Here is a 24577-nt window from a genome sequence, read left to right on the forward strand (position 1 = left end):
TGTTGCCAGGAGTGTTTGGTGGCTTGATTTTGATCCATCTACAGAAGTGACACCTGTTTGAGGACGCAAGAATCACTTGGGAGTGAAGGGTGCAAGAAACACACATTTATAGAGCGAAATATAGATTTTGGAGTTTTTGGTACAGGAGGGTTATGGAGACAAGATGGAGGGATCAGGGCGTGTCTCGTCCTTCTTCTTTCTTCTTCGTGTCATCCATTTTCTGTGGTGATGTTGGCACTTAGGGATTGGTTCATGGTGAAGGTGCACTTGCTAATATGGGCGAAAAGTATTGGGAAATAAAGGTAAATATCATGTATGTAGATTTTAGTATAAAAAGACACGACCGCCCCGTGAGTGGTCAGAGTGCCTTTGGCTGCCTTGCAGATCAGACCTCTGTTGGGCAGACAGAAAATTTTGTAGATAAGAAATAATAAACAACCTGAAGATCGAAAAACTGAAGAGTCCAGACTCGTCCTTTGAAACGCGGGCCACCCAAGAACCACACTACCCGTGTCCGGGCAGAGACAGACAGCCGAACCCGACATCTGAACATATTAAAATTCCTTTGGGAAATACCTGCAGGAAAGGTACCCTGAAGGTGGGGGACCCTCTCTAAAGGTGCTGCTTGCTCTTGCCTGCTGTGTCCCTCATTGGTCCGTGCAGGGCACAGGACTGGAAAAGCCCATCAGAACCATAGGGTTTAATCCCTTGCTATGCTCAGCACTGTGTCATGAAACCCTTACCTGCACCACGTTATTTACTAAAAGCATTCATGTCTGTTTTATGCTCTGTTATGGCAGGAGAAACAAACTGAACTCTTTCAGTCTCCTCTCATAAGCCAGATCTCCATGGCCATCCCAGTGACCCTGCTCTGCACATGTTCTGCTTTGCAGACATCACTCTTCCAGACAGGCACCCTCCTCATCTGCCCCCCACCCTCAGGGTCATGTCTGTCTGATGGGTCTGGGGCTGTCACGTCTCAGCCCCATCTCTCTCACCCTCTCTGCTTGTCTGTGGGGATATATGGCCATGAGGCATTCCTCTGGGGCATGGGGCACGTTTCATGCCCAAGGGGACCCCACACAAGGCATGTAATGATCCAAATGGAAAACCTCCGAAATCCTCAGAGCACACAAGGTTTAGTTTCCTCTGGGACAGCACAGAGAGGGTGGGGAAGGAGGTGCTGAATTAGTTTCTCTCTAATGAAGTAAAACATCTGACAGAGCATAAGGCCTATGGTATAATTCCTCCTCTTCCTCAGTACACTGTGATTCCTAATGCCTCCTGCCCTCTGGCCAATGAAGAACTGAGGAGATAAAAGCAAAAATTTTTTTTGTGAGAGACTAAAAACAATACGGTCCACTCCTGTGGCACTTTAAGATTCTTCTTTAAGTTCAACTTAGCCTTAGAGCCATTTATTCAAACTTATGCTTTTCATTTCTAAAAGAACTTTTTTAGTATTTGTATTTCTAGAGAAAAGAACTAGAGATGCATACACTGCAGTTCTGAAAGCTAGAAATCACCAGAGAAGTAAAAGCATCAATGTGGATCAAAATTTAAGCAGCTTATTTTTAGCATAAAATAAGAGATAGTATTTTTGGACTCAGCTGTTCTCTTAAAGCTTAGAGCTTTACCCGTACTGAGTAAAACTTAAACCATCAGGGTTTTGATCAGAATAGGTCAAACAGATTTTCACTTTTGGATCAGTGTTTCAATCAGTCTCATGAACAGCTATCATTGGTACAGAAGTGGAAAAATACCCAAACAAGCAAAATGTAATCCAAGCTGCCTCCAAAGAAAAAGAGGCCATGACTCAGGGGAGTGCTTGAACTGGCTTTACACCACCAAAGCCTTTCACCTCCCTCCCTCCCTCCAGCCAGCAGGAAGAAAGCAATGGCTCTGCTTGCCTGGTTTCACTAAATGGTGGACAATAATAAATCCTTCAGCCTTTAAAGCATATTATAAATATGATTTCAGTGTTACACTGAAGATCAGAAGAGAAGAAACAAAGTCAACAAAATTACAAAATGTTAATTTTAATGAATGACAGGAGAGTGGTGTGCACACTACAGTGTCCTTGCCAGCTCTCTCCTCATCCACTGGCACCAGGTGATGCCCACAGTAACCCCTGTCTCTTCCTGGGAATAATGGATGTGAAGAACTAGGGCCTGGGCTTGCTAGCAAGGTATGCAATTCACTCAGCCCCAAAGAACCAGAAAACCTTATTGGAGAGTCCATGAAACCTATTTTCATACAAGCTGAGACTTGCAGAAGCAGCTCCCTGAGTAGCAGGATGGCATTTCACAGTCTCTTCCCCGTGTATTAACCAGTGTCTAACATGAACTGGATTCACCTCTTGCAGAAACTTAGTACCTTCAAACATCTGCCTGTTTCTGGAATTCAGCTGAAGTGAGCCAATGCATTCCACAGAGCTGGGTGTGGGGGACAGACAGAGCAGGACAGCATGATCACAAATGTCCTGCATTCCTCAGAGAAGATGGGAGGCAGCCTGGAGAGTTGGTAGGGGTGTACAACCAGATTAGATAGCTGAGAGAGGGGAGAGACACTGCTGCTTGCAGCACTCCTGCTCCATTACAAATAAGTGATGGCACTTTCAAAAAAGATCACCTACTATCCTGTTCTGCTTCCCCTACAGATTGCTAAAATGGCTTGCTTAGAAAGAATTAAAATGTAACAGAGATGGATATGAAAGAGGAGAGAAAAAGTTCAAACCTGCTACTGAACATCCTGGAAGAATGGGAAAAGAGTTAGCATGGGCAGTAAAAATAAGGCAATGGCTTTTTCCCAGTGTGGTTTTCCAAGAGTATTTAACATTTGGATATTTCCTTTCATTGCTTTCTGCCATTCAAACTTCTTTGTTATTTAGCCTTTCAGATCAAAAGTGGTTTTTTTGCCTATAAAATCTAAAAAAAGTTTCTAAGGCAAACTGCATTTCTGGCTGAGTTAATAATGTGTGGTTATCTGATACAGGATCACATGGAAAAATGAAAAACTAAATGAACTTACTGAGCAGACTAAATGCTCAGGGTTCAAGAGGTGCTTAAGAATCGAAGTCTCTGATGGAGAGTTTATTCAGAACTGAACAGCCAGGTTAAGGCTTGTGCACCATGGCACAGTCTGTGTGCCACGTGGGGGAGAGTTACAGGAGTGAGGGCTGTGAGCTGGGAACTCACAGAGAAAGATGTGGACCATGTTGATGAACACAGTTATTTTCTTTTTTATTTTTTAAAGAAAACTGTGGAAGAACATTCATTTTTCAGGTAGAGAGGGTCAACATTCAACTTCAGGGGACCAGTTCCCACAACAGCTTAGGCTCCTGGACTGCTTGAGGAAGAGGTGAAGTTAGGGAGGCTCCAAATAAATAGGGTAGAAGCAATGAGTGAAAATTAACTATCAAGAAATACTGAGCAAGGATGGATGGACAAAATAAGAAGGGAGGAAAAAGCCAGAGTCTGAAGGAATCAGTGCCTCTCTCTTGACCTAACAATACACAAGAGGGGCCTTGACAATGCAGACTCTGTGTTTCCCTGGAGAGATAGTGATCCAGCTGGGAAAAGTCATCATCCCTTCTTGTGAGGTCTGCAGGAGTCAAGAGCAGCTCCCCGCCCACTAAATGGAGGCTGGGCTGCCTGATCTGAGTTGGCAGGGAGGGGAAAAGTGGAAATAGCCAGGATCCTTGTTTTCCATTCCTCAACTCTCCTACCCACTGGGGGCTTCATTCCCTTAGGCAATGCTGCAGTCACTATGTGGGCATTTAATGAAAGTTGCAGGGGCACCAGGGAAATTGCATTATGGTCTTTGCTTGGAGCATTCGTTGCCTCATCTGGAACATGGGTATTCAGCCTATGTGAAGGATTTCAAGAGGTAAAATGGGAAAGCCTCCCTACAAGAGCCCGTGGGGACACGTGATAAGCTACTTTGTGATGGTGACAAGGGTCACAGCTTGATCCCCCAGAAAGGATCAGGAGTCCACTCCTGAACTTCTGCACTCACCAAACATTTGAAGGCAGTTCCTTTATAAGGACTTCAAGTGCAATAACATCTGAGGAGAAGGATTATGAGGGGAAAGGCAGAGACTGGAGGTTTGGGAAGGAATTAACTGGCCATTTTGAAGAGTACCAAGTCTAGCTTTGAAGCTGAACCCACCTTGAATGATGGAGAGGCTTGAAGGGAAAACCTAAATTATTTTTTTTCATGCTTCTAAGTGAGTAACATGATTTGTAAATTCGTAAATTTTTCCAGTTCTCTTTTAGGATAATTGCTAAAGCTTACAACAAAATAAAGACTTTGATAAGGAAATGCCAGGAAGAATTATTCTTGCTAATACCGCCCAGACTGACAAGTGTGATATCAATAAAAAAGAAAAATCTGTCCCAGACACAGTTTGATCAGAACCTGTGTGCTCATGAACAGTCATAGACAACAGGACAGGACCCCTTTGAAAAGAAAAGAAACACCTTTTCAAGGGCAAGGGGGTCCTGAAAAAGTCTTCAAAAGCACTGCACTAATAATCTGTACACGCACACAATGCAGAATCAACAGCCTTATAAAAACAGAAATATCAGGTCATTCAAACAACATTCAGCAGCTTTCTTTACCCACCCAAACATTTTTATAGTCCTAATGAGTATAAAACAAGCATATGGTTCCTTCAGGACCACCTTCTTATCTCTACATCCCTCTCTTCTTATGCCTGCTTTCAAGTTGGGTGCATGCAGATGATTATTATTAATAATAATTTCTCTTTTGGCAACAGCATCCAGTCTCAGTCCATATGGGACTTTTTTTGACAGACACTTCACCAACACACAGAGGAGGGGACAGACCCCAACATGAAGAGGTTTCAATTGAAATGAGTATTTGGTGCCAAGGCTAACAGGGAAACAGAATGTGTCCAGCGCCCAGTGGAGCACATAAAAAAAAACAGGCTATGAGCCTCAATACTGTTCCTGGGACAGATTACCTCTCCCTAGCTGTGTCCACATTCCTTAGAGGGAAATTCACTTGGCACTGACCTGTTCCACTCGGATATCAAATTCTCCATTCACCTTCTTCCCCTGGAAATATTTGGCCCTGCAGAAGAAACAAGAGAGATAAACATGGTTAAATAAGATTTTGGGCTTTCATTACATACGGTTTTGCTTCTGCATTTCCCTTTTTTGATGAAGAATTTCTATCCGGGTCACAGCATGTTTTTCTAATTCCTATCTTCTTTTACCTTTCTGTTCTCCAGGAGAAACCTGCCAAGCCAGATGAAAACCGCATTGGAAAGTTCCTTCAAGGCTTGTTACTTTTTCATTTAATTCTCAAACTGAAAACCAAATGTTCTCCTAATCTTTTCCAGGGAACAACTCTAATCAGTGATTCCTTGCTATATCTCATTTAATACTCAATCTTTACTCTGTAAAAGGAGAACAACATATGGCACAGCATTGGGAATTTCTTCTGATGTTGAGCAAGGAGCTTTATCATCACAGCTGAAGTACTTGTGAAGCCTGTTCTCATGCTCTCTCACTCCAGAGCTGCTTTCCACTTCTGTTCCTTTTTGCTGTTGATTTAGGGAAACTGTATCTGCATCTCTACAGGGTCACTGATGAAGGATCTCTTCTCCTGAATACAGAAACTGTGTTTGCTTTGGGGTTGAACACTGCTGTGAGAAGAACATACACCTTCCATCACCTCTGTTCCTATCTCCTCATACTATGCAGACAACAAAGCACTTCTAGTAGGTAATTCATGCAAGGCTAAGGCTGTCAGTAGTGCTGGGGAAGAAAACAGAGGAAAAGGACAGGCAGTTTTAGATTTTTGTATTCATATTTATGTATAATGCCCCTTATATTGATTCGTCAGTGGGGAAATTGCCAATATAAATTTCCCAGAGAATATTCCTCCCCAGTTCTTCCTCTCACCAAACAAGCTTGACAGAAGAAAATATGAATTTATTTTGTTCTCCTCCCCTATAAACTTTCAGAAGGCCATGTAGGCTCCAAAGGGCTCTTCTATTTGGAAAGCATTGAAAACAGTTTAGCCCTACAAGAGCTGTTTCCAGAGACAAAGTAACTCTGGGGTCTGTTTCCAATTGGCAAAGAAAGGACAGAATAAAGAAGTAAAGGAAAATGAGGGGAAGCCGGCTTTGCTCCCTATTTTATGGTATGAGAAAAAAAAAAAAGAGCTGGCTTGCATTTTTACTATGTGTCTATTTGTTCCAATAAAAGAAGGAGAGACAGTAGGAAGGCAATTTTCCCCATGGCTGAATCACATCAGTTTATAGCTGCATGCTCCCCACCCCCAGAAATGTAATGTGTAAATAAAAAAGTTGTTTTGGCATTCTGGCTCAAAATGAAGTAAAAATTTTTCATTATAATCGAAAAATACATTAAAAATGACAAAAGCCTTCTGCTTAATTCTAACAGGGACGTCTGAATGCTGTATCACACTTCCCTTCCCAGACAGCCAATCCATCAGCCTGTAAGACTTCTGCATAGGTGAGGGACAATGTAGCAGCCAGGTGTAACCGAGACCAGGTGACTCAAAAAAACCCTGTTTGGTATAAAAAGCAGATCTCTGACAATTTTTCCTTTTTTTTTTTTTTAATTTATGACCATTGCATGAAAAAAAAACAACACAGCAGACATGCTAAGACATCATGCCTCTAACAATAAACAGGAACTCTAAATGCACTTAATAATTCTATTAAATTTCTGGAGGCATGGCTCAAGAGGGTCTGGCAACATTCCTCCTAAACACTGGGGATATTGCTGGAACCAGTGACTACTTAAAAACTGCAAAAAGCTTTCAGAGGGCTCACAGGAACTGCTCTGAAATTTGAAGCGTGATATTCCCTGGTACAAGTTTGTTTTTATTCCCAGCATGCTCATAATATATATTCCTTACCCACATTTATGGAACACACTTCCTCCCTCCATGGCCTCTCCTCTTTGTTGACCAGCTGGTTGCAAACTCCTTGGTGATGCTTTGCTTCAGCTTGTAATGAAGTGTGATTGACCACAGTCCTCAGCCTGGTTCAGAGGCATCAAAGGGGCTTCCACTGCCTGGTCCAGGAAATTAGCCTCCACACAAAACCATCTTTCTCCTCTCTGCAGTACTGGCTGGTCTTATGGGTGGTCACACAGAGGGTGCACCCAGCATTAGGAGTTGCTGGAGTGGTACAAGGGACCTCAGCTTAGACACTGTGTGACCTCTCTGTCCTATCCCTCTTTCCACACAGGTTGTCTCATCCAATGTCCCTAGAACTTTCCTTTAACAGTAAAATATATCACTTTCTTCCCAAAACAGTCCCCCAGGAAGCTTAACCTGCTCTGAATGTCTCTGAAGACTACAGGTGCTAAGCGATTTGCAGCCAAATATTTTGGCCCGCCCATCATTTTGACACAGCCCAGGGTAAGAATAAAACATTTCTTACTGAAACATCTCTGAAATGGATGGAGTGATGTTTTCAATTCTCACCTGGGGTTTTGGAGCCCCTGGGCAGTAGAGGCTATCACAATGAAATGAAAAATGGCCTTAGTATCCTCCTGGAGCCTCTCAAATTTTAAGCAAGCTGGAATCATTGCCACTGCTGTGGAAATATCTCTTGCAAGAGACTCTTTTGGTCAGTTCTGCACAATGTCTGAAATGGCTTGTGGTCCTCACAGTGGGCATGGGACAGAGGAAAGGAAGACCACGCTGCTGTGGTGGGGATGCATGAGAAAGAGAGATGGATGTTTCTGGCAGACTCCTGGCTGCACAAGACATTTGTGGATGCTCTCTGCCCCAAAACCACCTGAGCAAGTCTCTTCCAGACCTCTGTCTAGGACCTGACTGCTGCAGAGTTATCTAGGCAGCTTATAGTGCAGCAGCAGAGGAGCTGTGCCCAGAAGACCAGTCCAAAAACTTTCTGGCAACCTTGGAAGTGTCCCCACTCACCTTCAGCTCCCAGTGATGAGAGGAGCAGTTCATGGCCCCAGGAGGGCTTAATGTCCCCAGCTTGGGACACTGGGCAAGCCACTGGCCACACAGACCCACCGCCTCTGCCAGGCATTTAGCAGCACTGACCACTGCTTGGCTGGCCACCCCTTTATTTAAAGCATGGCAGATGTTCAGCTCAGCACAACACAGAGCTATAATTTGGCCAGGCAGGGTGCAGATGGGCTGGTGTGGTTGCTGTGATCTCAGTGAATTAGCATGTAAACATGTTTTGACTGAAGAAAACTGCAGGGCCATGCTCAAGAGCAGTTCCTGGGTGGGATTTATAGAGCCAGGCAATCCATTTAAATGTGGCCCCATGCACTGAGAGGGAGGAAGGACTATGATAAACAGACAAATGTCTGCCCTGGCTTGCAGGAAAGAAGCTTGCCTCAAACCCTTCTCTCTTTCTGATTAAGAAGCTGCATGCTCTGGAAAACAATGTATTTTATGGGTGCAAAGACATCAAACAGACTTAAGTTTTGCTTTCTGTCCCAGCTCTGACATGATTACAGGGACATAAGAAACCCAAAGCCTCTTCTTATGAAGTAATCTGGAAAGGATATAAGTTTATTTTGTAGAGATATTCTGTAAACCAGCCCCAGTCTGCCTCAATTACCATGGCTGGAGGAAGCATACACAACAATTTTCTGTCAGATATGGAGTGTACCTTTACCAGCAGTAGGGAATAATAAATGATCGTTTCACCTCCCATTACCTCAGGCTAATTCACTGATTTTCAGATCTTCCTAGGAGAGACCTCAGTGGAACTGATACAGCAAATATTGGAATGCTGCCTTGGAAACTGGGAAGCCATTCTTCAGATGAACTAATAAGCTTGAGCCCAAATCCCCTGTGAAGTGAGTGAGCCCTGACTCACACCTCTATCACTGTTCAACAGAGGCCTTGAGCTACAAACTCAAGAGCTGGCTTGTACCTTCACTCAGAAATGGGCTCTCCTCACTGAGAGCATGCAAAAGAAGGATGCTAGGATATTGTAATGACAAATTCCTCCAAATCCTCTGACTGAACTTCTGCCTCTGGATCAAGACACAACAAGCAGAGAAAGCCAAGCCAAACTTTGCATGGAAACCACTTATCTAGAGCAGGAAGCAGCCTTTCCTATGCTGTGGAGGGGCCAGAGCAAAACACAATGAAGAGAGAAATGCACAGGACTCTTGGGGAGAGGTGGGCAAGCAAGTGGGTGGAAGAAAGGGGAGGAATAGTAAGAAGAGACTCTGGTAAACAAACCAAAAAGCATCCATGGGTAAATTCTGGAATTATCTGAATTATTTCCCTGGCATCACATTACACATATTTCTCTTGGCCCTTGAGAAAATAAGGCATGTAATTTCTTTCTGAATAATCTAGGAAAAGGCGAGGGTGAAGCCCCTCGGTTTGGGTGTGGGGGTGCCCCAGGGAGGGTGGGGAGGTGGTGAGCCACTGTATAAAATCCCCATGTCAAAGGGCCTGGGGACCCAAATGATGCACAAGGCACTCACTGTATGTCCACATTGTCTCCTTCATAAAAGGGGCTGAGACTGGGAAAAAGGAGGCAGTTTCCAGGATACTGGCCAACAACTGCTGGAATGCCCCAACCCCCCCAGCCCCTACACGCTATAAGGGCAGCAGGGAGGGGAAGGAGGAGGAGTGCCCTTTTTTTTTTTCAAGGTTGAAAATAAGATTTTCCTTTAAGGAGCCAGCTCTCATATGGTCCACTACTTTTCCCCACTTCAGAAATTCACAGCTGTACATAGTAAGAAATTTTGAGATGGTCAACTCCTGACTTCCCAGGGCACAGGGATGGGAAAAATCACTCCATAAATGCTGAGGTCTGCAAATTGCTGGAGCTTTTGTCCACATCTACTTTGGCCCAGAGACCTTTATGCAGTGTTCAGCTGTGAGGTGGACTGGTTGGTAATTAATTCTTATTCTCCAAGAGTACCTTGGGGCAAGAGATGAGGGTGTCAGAATGCTGAATAAGAGTGATGGATGTGTGCTTTGACACCTCAGAAAACAAGGTTTGAATTAAAAGTTAGATGGACCAGAGGCAAGGGCAGAAAGAAAGAAAAGGTACATACTGAGAGGGAAGGACCAGTGAGTAAATCAGGTTTGTGGTGGGTCAAAGGTAACCCTAAATACACTGCTACTTTGCCAGGAGCTCCATAGAAGTTTCAGCTCCATCCCTGGGGTACAGCAGTGCTGTGACCAGCCCTGCCCCTCCCTGGGACAAGATCACCTTGCTCTTGGTGCTGTCACCACCTGCCTTGCTGAGGCCACCGAAGTCAGCCAGCTCTGCAGTGCTGCAGGTGTGTCCTCAGTGTCCTCGGATGGGCTCTGGGAACAGACTTCTTTTGTTGCCTTCTGGGAAGAACCACAAACCCAGCCCACTCTGGTTACTGTGAAACCACCCCCGAAACATTATTAGTTATGGGATCACATCAAGGGAAGGAACGCCTCACCCGAAGGGGGTTGTGCTGGGCTCTGATGGCAGGACGGATTAGACGGATTAGGGTTTTTTTGGATAAAGGAAGTCCTCCTGGTGAGGTCCTTGATGAGATCTGAGGTCCCACCCTACAGGGCTGGGAGGATTTTCTTGGCTTGAATGCAGATGGCAAGAGAAGCGTTGGGGCAGCAAGGGAGAAGTGTTTTTAAAATCTTCCTTTGTGAGTCCTCCCTTTCTGAAGGCCTGTTTTCTGGGAGACCTGGCTTGGCAAGCCACCAGCACTTTAACCATTGCAGACACAACCATTCAGGCAACTTGTCCTATTCAAGGAATTGTGGATCCCACACAATAGTGGCCTCCCAGCATCTTCCTGTGCCACCTCCTGCTCATCAAACAGGGGTAATCAAAGCCATCCCCCACCAAGAGAAGAAGCACTAGTTAGTGCAGCACTATTGCTTTTGGGCACAGCCTTTTGTGCTTCTCTGAGCTGTCAGAATAGGAAGGACACTTTGCTGTAGGTCTGGTCCCCCACCCAGGCTGTGCTGTGGTCACATTCCTCCTGCCCACAAAGAGCTGGGGGTGGGAGGCTGGGGGGTGGAAGTGGGGTACTGCATGAAGTACAGCATGAGGCAGCAATTTGATTTTTGTGTATTATCAAAATAGTGCATTGCTGGAACATTTCCAAGTTGCAAAATCTAAATACTATGGCCTGGAGCTGTTTGCAAGGGGTATCAATTTTTGTTGAGGATCTTGCAATTTTTTTTCCAGCCTACTTCAGTTCTCCTTGAATTTGAGGAGCAATAGAACTGGCCTAACTTGGACCAATCCTGGGGCAGGGCTGTGGATTTTCAGGCAGAAGAAATCTGGCTCACAAACCTTGAGAAATGTATCTGAGGTTTGGGTTTGTTGGATGTTTTTTTTTATATGTACAGGACTAGGCAGGACATTCTGAGGTTAAATTCTATGCATTTATAGGAACTCTGGTAAAGTAATTAAGGACCCAGATTTGACTTGCATTAGCATAGTTATAGCCTGATGGGGAATGTTTTCCATATTCCTTGTGTCTATTTTTGTAATGATACTAATCCTTTACATTTCTGTATCAACTTTCATTTAGGGGGACTAGATCCCAAGACACTTTACATATGCAGGACAAAAATACAGACAGACATGATGGTGCTATACCTAAAACAGATTGAAAAGTGATGTGATAAATGCAATTTCTTGAAAAATTTTGACAGCCTTGTCTCCTTTTCACCCTTTCTGTATGCTAGGGAATACAGAAACTCTCCATGCTGCTCCCAGGCATGCATATGTGCACAAACACACACACTCATTTAACACAAACTTGTCTCCACTTTCTGCTTTCCACTTCTCCAAAAGTGGAATTTGGCAGGAAGCATAGGGAAAAAATATTTGGTCCTGGGTAGACAAAGCTAAATGATGAAAATTTAAGGGCTTTTAAACCAGACTTGTGAAAATGTGAATTTTATGTCTAAGTTTTTTCAAATTACTGCTACATTGTTGCACAGAACTTGTGAAACATTAAAAGTTCACCACTGTGTAAAAAAAACTTATTCATAATAATCTATTGTCAGTGACCATCATGTTAGATGATTTGGGACTTTCTTACCAGGAAATATAGACAAAAGTTTGAAATTTTACCAGCAAATTCCTAAGTTCAAGCTTAAACTCCGAAACTTCTCATTAATGAAGAGAATGAGTTTTAATGAGTTAGGTCCACTAACTCATTTACCATGACTCATAAACCATTATGTTTAAATGAGTTAGGAATACTCCTCTTAATAGGAGCCTTAGTATATCACCTTCAGCCTACTGAAAGCATGAAATGACTCATGACACTTACTGAATATTTTCAAAAGGAATTCCTTGAAAAAAGTAGGAACTCCGATGTTACCAAAATTCAGTATTAGACTGTTATTATTCACAATCAAATTTTTAGGCAAATGACATATTTAGGGCTCAATATTTTTATGTTTCAGAAGGAAAAATTATTTTCTTTTTAAAAAAAGTTGATTATTTCCTTTGACCAGTATAAAACAATAATCCTGTCCAATCAGTCCATAATTAGACCTGAATCATGACATTATTGCTATACAAAGAACCATTTCAAATGTTTTAAGAGGATTTAATTCGGTGCTAATCACAGTTTCTCTCTTTCTTGATCTTAAAATTTTTGGAGACAGTATGTTCAGGCAGATTTGGCTGCAAATTAAAGAGGAGATAAAACAATGCAATTTTTATATCCTCTGTGACTCATTTTTAGGTGAAGCATTTCACAATACTCATGTATATAATACAATACTCAACTGCTGCACTTGTATTTTGGACAAGGCAGTAAACACAGCACTGTGAGCTCTGGAAACAGCCTGAAATGTGGACAAAACACACCAATGGCTTTGAAAAGCCACATGAGCTGTTTCACAAATGTAACTTAGATATCCGGCAAACGCAAAAAGAACAACTTTGTTATGCTGTCTGGTCCAGAAAGCAATGCTTTTAGCATGTGTGGCTAATAGGAGCCTTAGCTGTGCTTGATCACTTCCCCCATAAGCTGTTTAAACATGAGGCATTAGGCTGGAAAGCTGAGCACTTTCACAGAGGATGGGGGTTAATAATTCACAGTGCAAAATCCTGTTTGATCTGCTGAGAAATTCAATCCAGCTAGAGCATAATTTTGTTCAATAGCATGGTGGGCAAGGAGGTTGCCAGAGGTGGGATGCTTCCCTGCTGGCTGAGGTCAGGCTGCTGGAGGTGGCCCATGTGCCAGCACTTGGAGTTCTGCTGTCTCCCTTCCTCATGGTCTGCTCCCTTTTGCTGTGTGTTTAACACACGCACGTGTATTCATGTCTGAGCTCCATTTTCTCTGGCAGCTGCTGTAGGTGAGCTGTGGATGCGTCTTTGGAAGTCTCCCAAGGCACAGATACTCCAAGCCCACCAGAAGGAGCCTCATTCTCCAGGTGGAGGCTCCCCAGCTGAGAAATGTGCCAATAATGAGAGCAGAGAAGCTGAGCTTTTCCCTGGTGTGTTGATGCACAGGTACATTCACTGCTGTGCGTGCCTCTGAGGGCTGCCTGTCAAAGCCAGGAGCACAAGGGAGCTCTATAGGTAGGATTTTCCTCTCGTGCCCATCCCACACATGGCAATTCACTGTGTGCTTCCTTGCAATGCCTAGAGCTGTGCCTTTCAGGAGAATGGAAAATTTGTCAAAATGTTGCCACTTTAACAGGAAGCTGGGTGAGTTCCCTTGTTCTTAATAGAATGTACCTTTCTTTTACTGCTACTAATGCAGAAAGCAGCTGATCATATTTTGTGGGACTCACATTATTTTTATAGTACTTTGCCTCTGGAATAAACCAGAGCATATTGCATGTCAAGAACAGCAAGGATTTTATGGTGTAAGACAGGCCATGGATTTCCATGGATGCTCTTTCTTTCCTTCAAACCTCTGAGAGAAATTGAGTGCTACACTGTGCCATCAGAGACATAGTAGCTCCTCACAAATAGAAAGGATTGTCATTTGTCTTTTTAAAGTGCATTTAACATGCACTTGCCTATTTGTGTTGTTAAAGCATTTTGTCAAGCAATTGTGCAACACCTCATCCTAACCCACAACTGCAGCCCTTTGCTGTAATACAAATAGTGATGATAAATTAATGTCTGGCTTGGCAATATCGCCACAGTCTCCAATTCTGAGAAAGTGTTTTCATTTAGAGAAGAGAAATCAAATGGCAGATTCCACTGTCTCTCACCCTTCCTGTCTGTGAACAAGCTGGTCCTTGTTTGTAAACCCTGTGTAACTTGCTCTGGGGGAGGAGGCACTGTGGAAGCCCCTCACTCTTGTAAAAAGGGCAGCACATCAGTAGTTATTTCTTGGGGATTTTTTTAGCTAGCTATTTCAAAAGGAGAAGGAAAGAGTTTCTTGAAAACCAAATACAAAGGTTTCACAAGTAGAAAGAGCAGAGCAGGCAGAGGTGAAATGCATTACAAACATGATGCTCTTTCCAAACCCAGAATCAACAGCACTGAAGAAACAATGTGCTGTTGTTCACCTTCCAAAGTCTGGAACTGTTTCTTTACATGATGCAGAGGGGATAGTCGGAATCCCTGGATAATCAGCTTTGTCAGCTGGGCTCTCACAAGGTAAACAGCTTCCTGAGACTGCTCAGCCTGAACTCACATAACACCCTGGCTGAGACCAAGAAGGTGACTGGTGTTGCTTAGAAGTACCTTACCAAAAATAAACATCCACGGAGCCATGGAGTCACTGCTCTTCAGTGCTGCTCTCAGGGGCTCACTGAGTTTCCTGAAGACACAAAATCAACCAGGAGGAAGCACTCATGGCCCACTGGAATGGTTGCATTGCTATGCTCTCTCAGAAAGGACCAGACTTTAAACTGGGGAAGCTTCTAGGCATGTATTTCTGTCCATGCTACAAAGAGCCACGGCAGGCAAGGGTTAGTAATGTTCTTTCCTTGTTTTTCATGTCATACATACATCAGGGTATGATCATGAATTCATACACTAATTTTGTTCAGTGTCCTCACAGCCTTAGAGAAAGCAAAGGCAGGGAGCCTTTGCAAGCAGCATTTGATACCTGCAGACTTGTGGGTTGAGTGAGAGAGCTGGGATACGTGAAAGGGATATCCCATCATTCCTAGAAATGTCTAAGTTATAGACAGCAGAGGGATAGCCAAGACAGCAGGATGTGAGGAGTGCTTAGAGGAGTGGAGGAGTGAGGACAGCATGGTAGCCTTGCTTAAAGGAAGGTATACTTCCTTTTTATATATCCCAGCTGCTGCTCCCTCAGCAAGCTCAGCTCACAGACCACAAAGTCTGCATGACAGAACAGCAGCTGGGAGATATAGAGGCAGGAATTCAAATGAAGTGTGTGTATTTTAAAACATGAAAACCCTGAAGCAGGGTCCAACCCCTCCTTGTCTTTTGCCCTGCCCTGACTACCCCAGCACCATTAATCTCAAGGAAAAACTAGACTGGCCTTTGAGCTAGGGCTTTCCTCTCTGATTACAGTGTTTGGACTACACAGTGCTGGATTAGCCCCAGATGCTGGAGCATCAAAAGCACGCCCATTCCCAGACGGAGGATGCTGTGTTAAGGGACTGCCACCTGGCAGCATCTCCAAGGAACTGCAAAAACACTTTGCAAAACCTTGAAGAGGTTAGTGAGCATCAACCTGCAGGAGACTCGTGGTGCACCCAGGAAAGAGAGATCAGGTCTGATTGAGCCAGACTGATGTTGCTGACTGATGCAGCTGGCATTGAGGGGCTGCTGCTGTGATGAAAGACACTAGGCCAGGGAAACATTCATGGTGACAACCTTATCAGGGACTTTCCCACTCACTGAAGAAGTTGTTCCTCCTTTGAGAAAAATCCCACTGTTTTCCCTCTCTTACTTCAAGTTGGCTGAAGATGCCTAGCCTAGATGTACTCAGTCATGGTCTCTTTTTAGGTAAGAGCTAAGCTTTTGATTAGTGAAGATACATGTGAAAAGGTAGGTCTCACCTTGTCCCTATTCTTCTAGTTAAAAAGAGAAGAACAAACGTGACGACTGTACTGAAGAGTGGTGTGGGATGAACAGAAAAATAAAATAATCTCTCTTGATCAAGACCCAATAACCCAACCTTCACTTTGAAGTCTTCAATGCTGCCCTCTTACCTGGGCTACTCTTTCCTTCTTTTATTTGCGACAAGCTGGCAGATGAAACAAGAGCATCTTTTCAACATATTCTCTGGATATTTCCCCCAGATAAGACTCTCAGACAAGTTGCCTAAAGCTTTCTAAACCAGGTGAATTTGAAAAGGAGCATACAAAAGGCAGTAAGTAATTTCTGTAACATTTCAGAAGACTTCAAATGGGAACACTTTGGAAAGTTTACTGTGCTACCCAACATCATAGGAAACAAACTTCCAAACTTTTGTTTGTAAAGAGACCTGCATGAACTAGACAAATATGAGGCTTAGCTGAGCCTGAGATCCTTTTGCCAATGCACATTGCTATGCTTAGCACGCGAAGGGCCCTTGACAGGTAGTACAATGCTTGGTTATCTTTTCATAATTCATGTATAAATTTGCATACAGAGAAAAGCTCAAGAGAGATGGAGAGCTGAAGAGATTAAGTCACTTTTTAGAGTCAGCACAGTGGATTAAGGTCCTGAATGACATCATTAACACACCTTCAGCTGTGACCTCGTAGGATCATTGCTAGCTGTGACATCTTAGCTAAACCTGCTGAGCCAAGAATGCCCTATGTGTGTTCATATATTAAGGCCATGAAGAAGTTGATCAGTAAATACCAAATGAACATTTTTTACCAAGAAAGTTATGAAAAATCCCACTCTGCCATTCACACAAGTTGTCTGACAGACACCAACTGGGGGCCAGACCTTCTTACCCAGATGTGAAAGCATCTATGCACCCCCTGCAGATTATCTGTGATTCCCTGAGAATTCTCATGGATTCATGAGAATCCATGACTCCCTCCAGCTCCCTGGAGCTGAATTAGTGGGGGATCAGGGTGACTCACCAGTCTGTGTGCGCGTCATCAATCACCAGGAGGATCTTGGGTTTCTGTGCCGCGGGGGGCGTGGGTCCAGCCGAGTGGTCCATCAGTCCTGCAGCTGCCTGCGTGGTTTGCTTCATGGCGCTGGAGATGGAGCTGAAGATGCTGCTGCTGGTGGAGGAGGAGTGAGAGGGCTGGGGCGGCTGCAGGTGCTTTCTCTCCGTGGCAGGAGACACCGGGGAGCTCGTGGAGCTGTCGGGACGCTGCAAGTCCATCATGTAGCCATTGGGCAGGTTTGCCACGAAGCTGCTGTCTGAGAGACGCCGCCGGAGGAAATTCATCGTTACAGTGCTGTGGGGAAACTTCCTCAGAGAGAGCAAGGCTGAATAGTGCTGTTACCAGTCCTGGAGGATGCCTCTGTGGCCGTGTGGGTAGTTCTTTAAAGTCCAGGCAGGCAGGCTTTACCCCTTGAAACTGTGCTGGAGATCTATGCCTAATTTTGTCAGCTATATTTTCCTTCTCTCCTGTGGGAAGAGAATCAAAGACATATATGTGAGATACATACTGTGAGACTGTGGGAACTCAGCACATCACTCCCAATGTCCAGAGTTGCCAGGAGAACCCTTGGGGGTCTCGGCAATCCTGGAATGTTGCCAAGAGTGTTTGGTGGCTTGATTTTGATCCATCCACAGAAGTGACAGCAGTTTGAGGACATGAGAATCACTTTAGAGTGAAGGGTGTAAAAGGGACACATTTAGAGGATGAAATATAAACTTTAAGGTTTTTGGTACAGGGGGGTTATGGAGACAAGATGGAGGGATCAGGGCGTGTCTCGTCCTTCTTCTTTCTTCTTCTTGTCCTCCATCTCCTGTGGTGATGTTGGCACTTGGGGATTGGTTTATGGTGAAGGTGCACTTGCTAACATGGGTGAAAGGTATTGGGAAATAAAGGTAAATATTATATACGTAGATTTTAGTATAAAAAGACATGACCGCCCCGTGAGTGGTCAGAGTGCCTTTGGCTGCCTTGCAGGTCAGACCTCTGTTGGGCAGACAGAAAATTCTGTAGATAAGAAACAATAAACAATCTGAAGATCGAAAAGCTGAAGAGTCCAGACTCGTCCTTTGAAACGCGTGCCACCCAAGAACCACACTACCCGTGTCTGGGCAGAGACAGACAGCCGAACCGGACATGAGACTGAGTTAAGTAACTTCCTTTTGGTGTCTTAGGTACCTTAATCAACAGAAGAAAGGACTGCTGGTTGCTATGTAGTATTCCACACTGCTACAGTCAAACAATTAGGACAAAATATGTGTCACCATTGTCATCCCCAAACGTTTTCTGGTCTGTAGAGACCAGCCTGCACTAGCTTAGGGGCTAACAATTCTATCACTGTGGACAAAGAAAAGATTACTCTGATGATAAATGTTAATTTTAAAATGAGAGGCACCTTATTTCTAGTATCTTGTGTGTTGAAAAAAATAGAATAACAAGCAAATAATCCAAATGGTTAAAAAGTTGTATCATCTTTGGTAGGCTTCTGAGCAAGGTTTTGAATGTAAGGAACAAATGTCCAAAATTCAAATAGGATGTAAATAAAAAATAGCATAATAATTCCCATATACATTTTGATCAAGTTCAGTGACAGAAATTACACTTTTTTGCCCCTCCTCCTCTCTGCACTCAGACTCTGAGCCAGGTCCTTGCTGGTGGTTGTTTGGTAGATACTAGCAGGCCATCTGATTTAAGACATTCACTTGTAGGAATTTTGCAGGTACTCAAAACTAGAAACTTGGCTGTCTAATCTTCACACAGTTTTTTTCCTCTCTCATTGGTGTTTTTGGTTTGTTTGGTTTGTTTGTTTTGTTTTAATGGGAATTTATTCTGCTCATCTCTTCAAATGAGAAAACTAACATGGTGAAATATAAGTACTTGACTCCTCTCCCTTGACCATGGTATGATGACTTTGTTTTTACTCAGAATACTAAGTATTTCAGCAATTAAATAATCTCACAATTTAAAAAATATTTCACCTCTAGGCACACCCCAGAAGACAGACTTCCACAGTAATTCCCTGAGAAATTTTTATCTGCTAAGACAGCCTTTGAGTCCTGGTTGGTGAGATTTAGGGGAAAAACAACAAAAAATTATTACTGGTAAAACACATGCGTTTTCTGAGACATTCATATTTGCAGCAACAAAAATGAGTGTTACCTCATACATCAAGTGAGATGAGTCTCATGCATCCATGGTATCATTGTTTAAATTATGCCTAACTCCCTTCAAGTATCTTTTAATGACGCCCTGCAAATACTGGAGCTCCTTGCCTTCACCTGGTTTGGTGTCCCTTACTGCTCACCCTCCTGTCCCAAATTCTAATTGCCTCCTGATGGCAGAAAATTGTCTTTCCCCAGTTGTCCAAGAGGACGAATTGTGAATGTCTCTCCTGGAGCTGTGGGTGAGAGCTCATGGAGCAACCAAACAGCTTTCTAAAAGTAAGCTCTCATTTATTTTCACCTACAGGGATTTACAAAGCTTTGCAGACCAAAGAGTCAGACCTGTCCTTGTCCACATTGGTCATAGCCCCCAGACCCTTAGAGAGGTTCAGATGAGCCTACCTGGAAGTAAGCAAGCTACAAAAAGCCCCTTGGCAGGTCCCCAAATCTCACTGTCCATCGCCCCCCTGACTCTGCGGGCATAGGATCCATCCAGAGCAGAGGGCTCCCTACTGGAGCTGCTGACCCTGGCAGATTAGAATAATTTTTCTTTTGATTTCTAAGTCCTGGCAGTGCAAGTCCTCTGACTTTGCTGGAGCCTGGAGGTAGTCTTTTCCCAGGGAATGGCTCAGGAAATCTTTAATGACTTCCTGCCACATTCACAGTCGATAATGTATCTCGGGGTATTGTGCTGACTTCCCGCCTGGTCCTGGTGCCCCCGGTGACTGCACAACATCAGCAGACACACACCAGGGAGCACTTCAGTAGCACTGCCTGCAGCAATTGCTCCAAAAAGCAGGTAATGGAGAGCACTCATGAATTGTGAGCTAGCTACTCACCCCATATATACACCCACACAATACTTGCCCTGCTGCAGGAATGGTGAGTGCCAGCACTGAGCCATCCACTGTTACCTGTCCAGGATGATGGGGGTGGAACAGCCTACAGAAGCTTTGGGGGATTTATATGCCACAGACTGGGTAAAAATGTGTTATGCTGTCCTCTGCTCAGGAACCTGTGTTTTCTCCTTGCATAACACAAATAAGAAAAATCCCCTCCCCTGAGTGACAATTCATTCAGGAATAGGCGCAGTCCTGGTTAAAGAGGAGTATCCCAGAGATCTGCCCACTGTCAGAAGGGCTCCAAATGAGTACCCCATTGCTGTGTACAGCTATTAGGCATGCTCTCTTCTAGGGCCTTGGTGTTAACTGGCAAGACATGGGGCATACATTTGATACTGGTCTTGGGAGAAGCACTTGCAGCACAAGATTCCTGCTCTTTGCACGACTTGCACATCACAGAGCTGCTGGTTCCTGCTGTGGCAGCTCTCAGCCACGGGAGGGAACCTGCCCCCAGCCATACAGGCTGGACAAGGCTCTTGTCACAAGCCAGTATCCTTGGGACAGGGTCCATAAAGACTTCCATTTTTGTCAAGGTGCTTCTTCCTCTCTGCCAGGTTTTTGCATAGCTGCTTCCTCCCCTGAGAGATTTGCACTTTCCAAATGAACATGGATAACTTGCAAAGTATCAGCAAGTAAATAAGTGGGCAAATGTCTCTGCTGGGCCCTGCAGTGAGGGAAGAACAGCATGGAGGCTCATGACCTAGGGTGTCCCAAGACTGTGTAGGGCCAGAGTATTCCATGAGGTGCATGGAAGGCACACAATTTTCCTCTGCAATGGGACTTCCCAAATTGTGCTCAGTGCTTGCACTAAACAATTTATCATACTTAGCGCAAGGCTATGACCACTCTGCTCCTGGCCCCTTTTAAACAGGAATGTTTGCAGTGACCTGTCATTTTTTTCCACCAGGGATTTTGAAGTGGGAGCTGTTGCTGAAAATGCTGGGAGCTGGCAAAATTCTCTTGTCTAGAGAGTTTGGGACATTGCACTTAGTCTGGCCTTTCCCTGTGCTGGTTGGCACAGCCTCCACTATCTGCTAAGACTGGGCTGCATGCTGTTGGCTTGGGGAGGAAGGAGAGGAAACCTAAGCTCTGATGTCACAGGGAAATCTCCATCTGGCAAAGCACACAGAGGTTAAAATCAATGGATGACACTGCAGCAGAGAGCAATGCATGGTTCCACTCTGGGGTTCCTCAACTTTGGGCATCTCAGAGTGATGGTCCTCCTCTCATTACATACATTTTCCTAATGATCTGGCTAATGTAATTGAAAAAGTTTGCTGTTGTTTTTTGGTTTTGTTTTTGTGGTTTTTTTTTTTTAGGCTTCACTGTATCGATTTGTCAATTGCCATTAGCGCCACCACAGAGATCTTCTCTGCAATGGGAGCAGCGCAAACTGCCAGGAGCTTTTCTGCCAGCAGTTTACATCGCTTTGATTGCTGGAAAGCCTCATAGTCTGCTTTTGCATCACTCACACTTACTGTTATTTAACTTTCAGAAGTAGGTGTTTTCATACAGGCACAGGCTGAGTAGGTTAGGACCTCATTTTCCTATGGCTTGAAACTCTCTGTGGACTTCCTGAGGGCTCAGCCTGTCAGGCCAAATCTGGCTCTGTTGCTCTTATGCAGCACAACATCCACCCAGTGCACACACAGATCTTACCCTGGCAAGTGAGCAGGGCTGCAATTTTAACAAATGCAGGAGCCTACACCTCCATCAGAAGCAAGACAGATCTGCTGAGTGTTTTTTGTCACTCCAGAGCCACAGGCAGGAGAGCTGCTGGCTCTACACCATCAAGTCATACGTTCCCTGTGTACACCAGTCTCCGTATGGCTCACACGGAGACACATCACCTACTTAATGCTGTGCCAGGCACAAACTTGCCTGCAGGAAGGGAGCTCCCTGCACAGCTGCAAATACAGCCCATGGGCTGCTTCCAGACCAAGCAACAGCTCCTGTGGAGTTCCTCAAGTTGCAAGACAAGCAGCTGCTTCTCACCAAGCAGGAGTCATCTGCTGCTGAGTTGAAACAGCTGCTCCTGAAATCTAGCTGGGAAAACAGCATCTGGGCCATGGAGCTGCAGGCTGGGGATCTGCTCTATACTACAGGGTGGGGAAATAGTAACTGAGGCACAGGAGAATGAGTGAGTCCTGAGGAAAGAGAGCAGGCAAGAGAGACAGGGAGAGGAGCAGGAGGATGAGAAGGGACTAGCAGAAAGGGAGGAAGCAAGCAGGAATAGGCTTAACCAGCAGACAATGCAGGAACACGCAGAAATCCCAACAATGTGAGCACCTTCAGGGAACCAAAAGGGAACAATGTGAGCATCCAAATGATGCAAGAAGAAAGTCAAGTGGAGCTGACCTTGAAAACAACAGCCAAGAGGTTGGCACTGTCAGCCCCTTACTAACACACAGTTAAACTTCCTGGCTGATATTTTTGGAAGAGCAAGGGAGGATATGCAATCTACTCACTCAGCACACTGACAGCAGCCAAGCACCTACCTGCTTTCTCTCAAGGATATACTCCATGGAGACGCAAGTTATCTCAGAAAACCTGTTGACATGTGTTAGGAAACAAGAACAGAATGTTCACTTAAACCTCTAGTTGGGTTATTTTCTGATGTGCACAGTGTCTGGAGGGAACCCAGCTCAGCTGGCTGATAGTGGCTACCCATGCTTAGATTTCCCCTGAGCTTGTTATCTCATGCTGTCAGGTAATGAACTGACACAACCACACCAACCTGCATCTGATTACTGCTCTTGACAGAGCAATGCTGGGGGCAGCAGGATGGAAAAACACTGCGGAAGGATTATCCCCCACCTCACTGTTAGAGACTGCACTCTTCCTTCTGCCCCACGGTGGGAGGGAAGGTGAGGGAAGCTCCTTACCTGGCAACAACCATTGACTTTCACCCCCTCACATCCATTTTGCAGATTGCCTTCAGCATACATTTAAGTCTTAATACTTTCCCATGGATCCCTTTCTGCCTTCAGGCATACTGACATAATGTGGGAGTTGACCTCTGTGGAGGGACAGCCGTGTTAGGGAACTCAAAATCCAGCTGGAGGCCTTTCCACACACAGTATATTTTTTAAAACTGTATTTTCCACATTTCTAGTATATTTCAAAAAGAAGAAAGCAAGAGGTTATTTATCATTGTCAAGCTTTCAGTGTTTCACCCTGAATGGTTTCAGTGTTTCAGCGTCCCAAGCTTGGCATAACTTGGCATTTTTTGGGAAGAACCGAAAGCATAATAAAACAAATTGTTCTGAAATGAATTAGAATTTTTGTTAGATTTTTATTTCATTTGCCACAGTCCTGGGTCCAAGAGGTTCACACATTTAAACATTTCTTGGTATTTTTCAGCAACAGCTGAAATTCCATAAATCAGGAAATTACAACAATTTGGGTAAGAAAAAGAAAGTGATACGCCACCAAAATTACTCCACGTTTTGTAAACTTGAAGCACATACAAAAAGCATAAGAATTGGAAAGACTGTATGCCAGCCCAAAGAACAGAGCAAAAGCAGAGTTTCCCTTCTGGTTTTCAGTTTGCAGAGAGCTTTCCCTCTACGGTAGACACTGGTTTAAATTTTCCAGAGCATGAAAAACTTCAGCACAAACCCCACTGACACCAGCAGAGCCATATGGTGTCTTTTGAGGCAGTTGCAAGAAGTCAGAAGCCTGCAGCTGGAGGGGGTGCCAGAGCAGGGGAGCAGAAAGAGCTCTCAAGACAATAATCCTATCTGGAGCCTGAGTCTCCTGCTACGTGTTAGACAGCAGCTCACCAGAATCAGAGAATGGCCTGGGCTGGAAGGGATCCTAAGAATCATCTAGTTCCACCCATCCTTCTGTGGATTTTCACAAGAAGCCAGTCTCTTGTGCATTCAATTTCTCTGCTCAAACAGAGAGACTGTCAGAGATGGCAGGATGTCTCTCTGTCAGAAGCGAATCACTTCACAATATTCAACATGCTTCACTAAGCCACTGAAACATATAAAGGTGCAATGATTCCGTTGTCTTATTGCTGCATTCCTGTAGATCTTAAAAAAAATCCTCTCTGCCTGCTTGGGTGGCTATTTAACTGGAAGTCTGGGTTTCAAAAATCTTATCTGTATTTTCCTTTTGCAAAGCTGCCAGAGCTTTCTACACAGCAGTTTCATGGTAGGGGGAGGGCTGCCTTATTCCTAAAGATAGTGGGGGTGTACATATCAAACCAAGTGCAAATGGGACCACTTCCCAAGAGCTACACCCTCATTTGCACAGCAAATGACTAAGTCTGCTTCCTCTTTTGCCTAATATTTCATAGTGGCAAGTGAGGAAAAGAAGATGGGGAAAAACAATCCGAGGTGAAAAAATGCCTCTGTAAGATCATCAGACTTTCAAGTAGATTGCAAAGGAAGATGACTAAAGCCATGAACAATAGTGAAAAATTTTCTAGCAAAAATAAATCTGAATATTATGATAATACTCTCTGGCTTTAATATCCCC

General features: G+C 44.3%; 1 protein-coding gene across 2 annotated transcripts in view; it reads right to left on the reverse strand.

Annotated features, from left to right (window-relative positions):
• SYN3 (synapsin III) overlaps positions 1 to 24577 on the reverse strand; it is a 190256-nt gene that overhangs the window by 153134 nt on the left and 12545 nt on the right. For both annotated transcript variants that reach the window (XM_066551033.1, XM_066551035.1), the window contains 2 exons: positions 16996 to 17495; positions 5037 to 5094 (listed from right to left, as the gene is read on the reverse strand). In XM_066551033.1, the coding sequence (XP_066407130.1) occupies positions 5037 to 5094; positions 16996 to 17312 (375 nt within the window). In that variant the 5' untranslated portion in view covers positions 17313 to 17495. The remainder of the gene's footprint in view (positions 1 to 5036; positions 5095 to 16995; positions 17496 to 24577) is intronic.

This window comes from Molothrus aeneus, chromosome 5, assembly GCF_037042795.1.
Source record: "Molothrus aeneus isolate 106 chromosome 5, BPBGC_Maene_1.0, whole genome shotgun sequence".
Lineage (NCBI taxonomy): Eukaryota > Metazoa > Chordata > Aves > Passeriformes > Icteridae > Molothrus > Molothrus aeneus.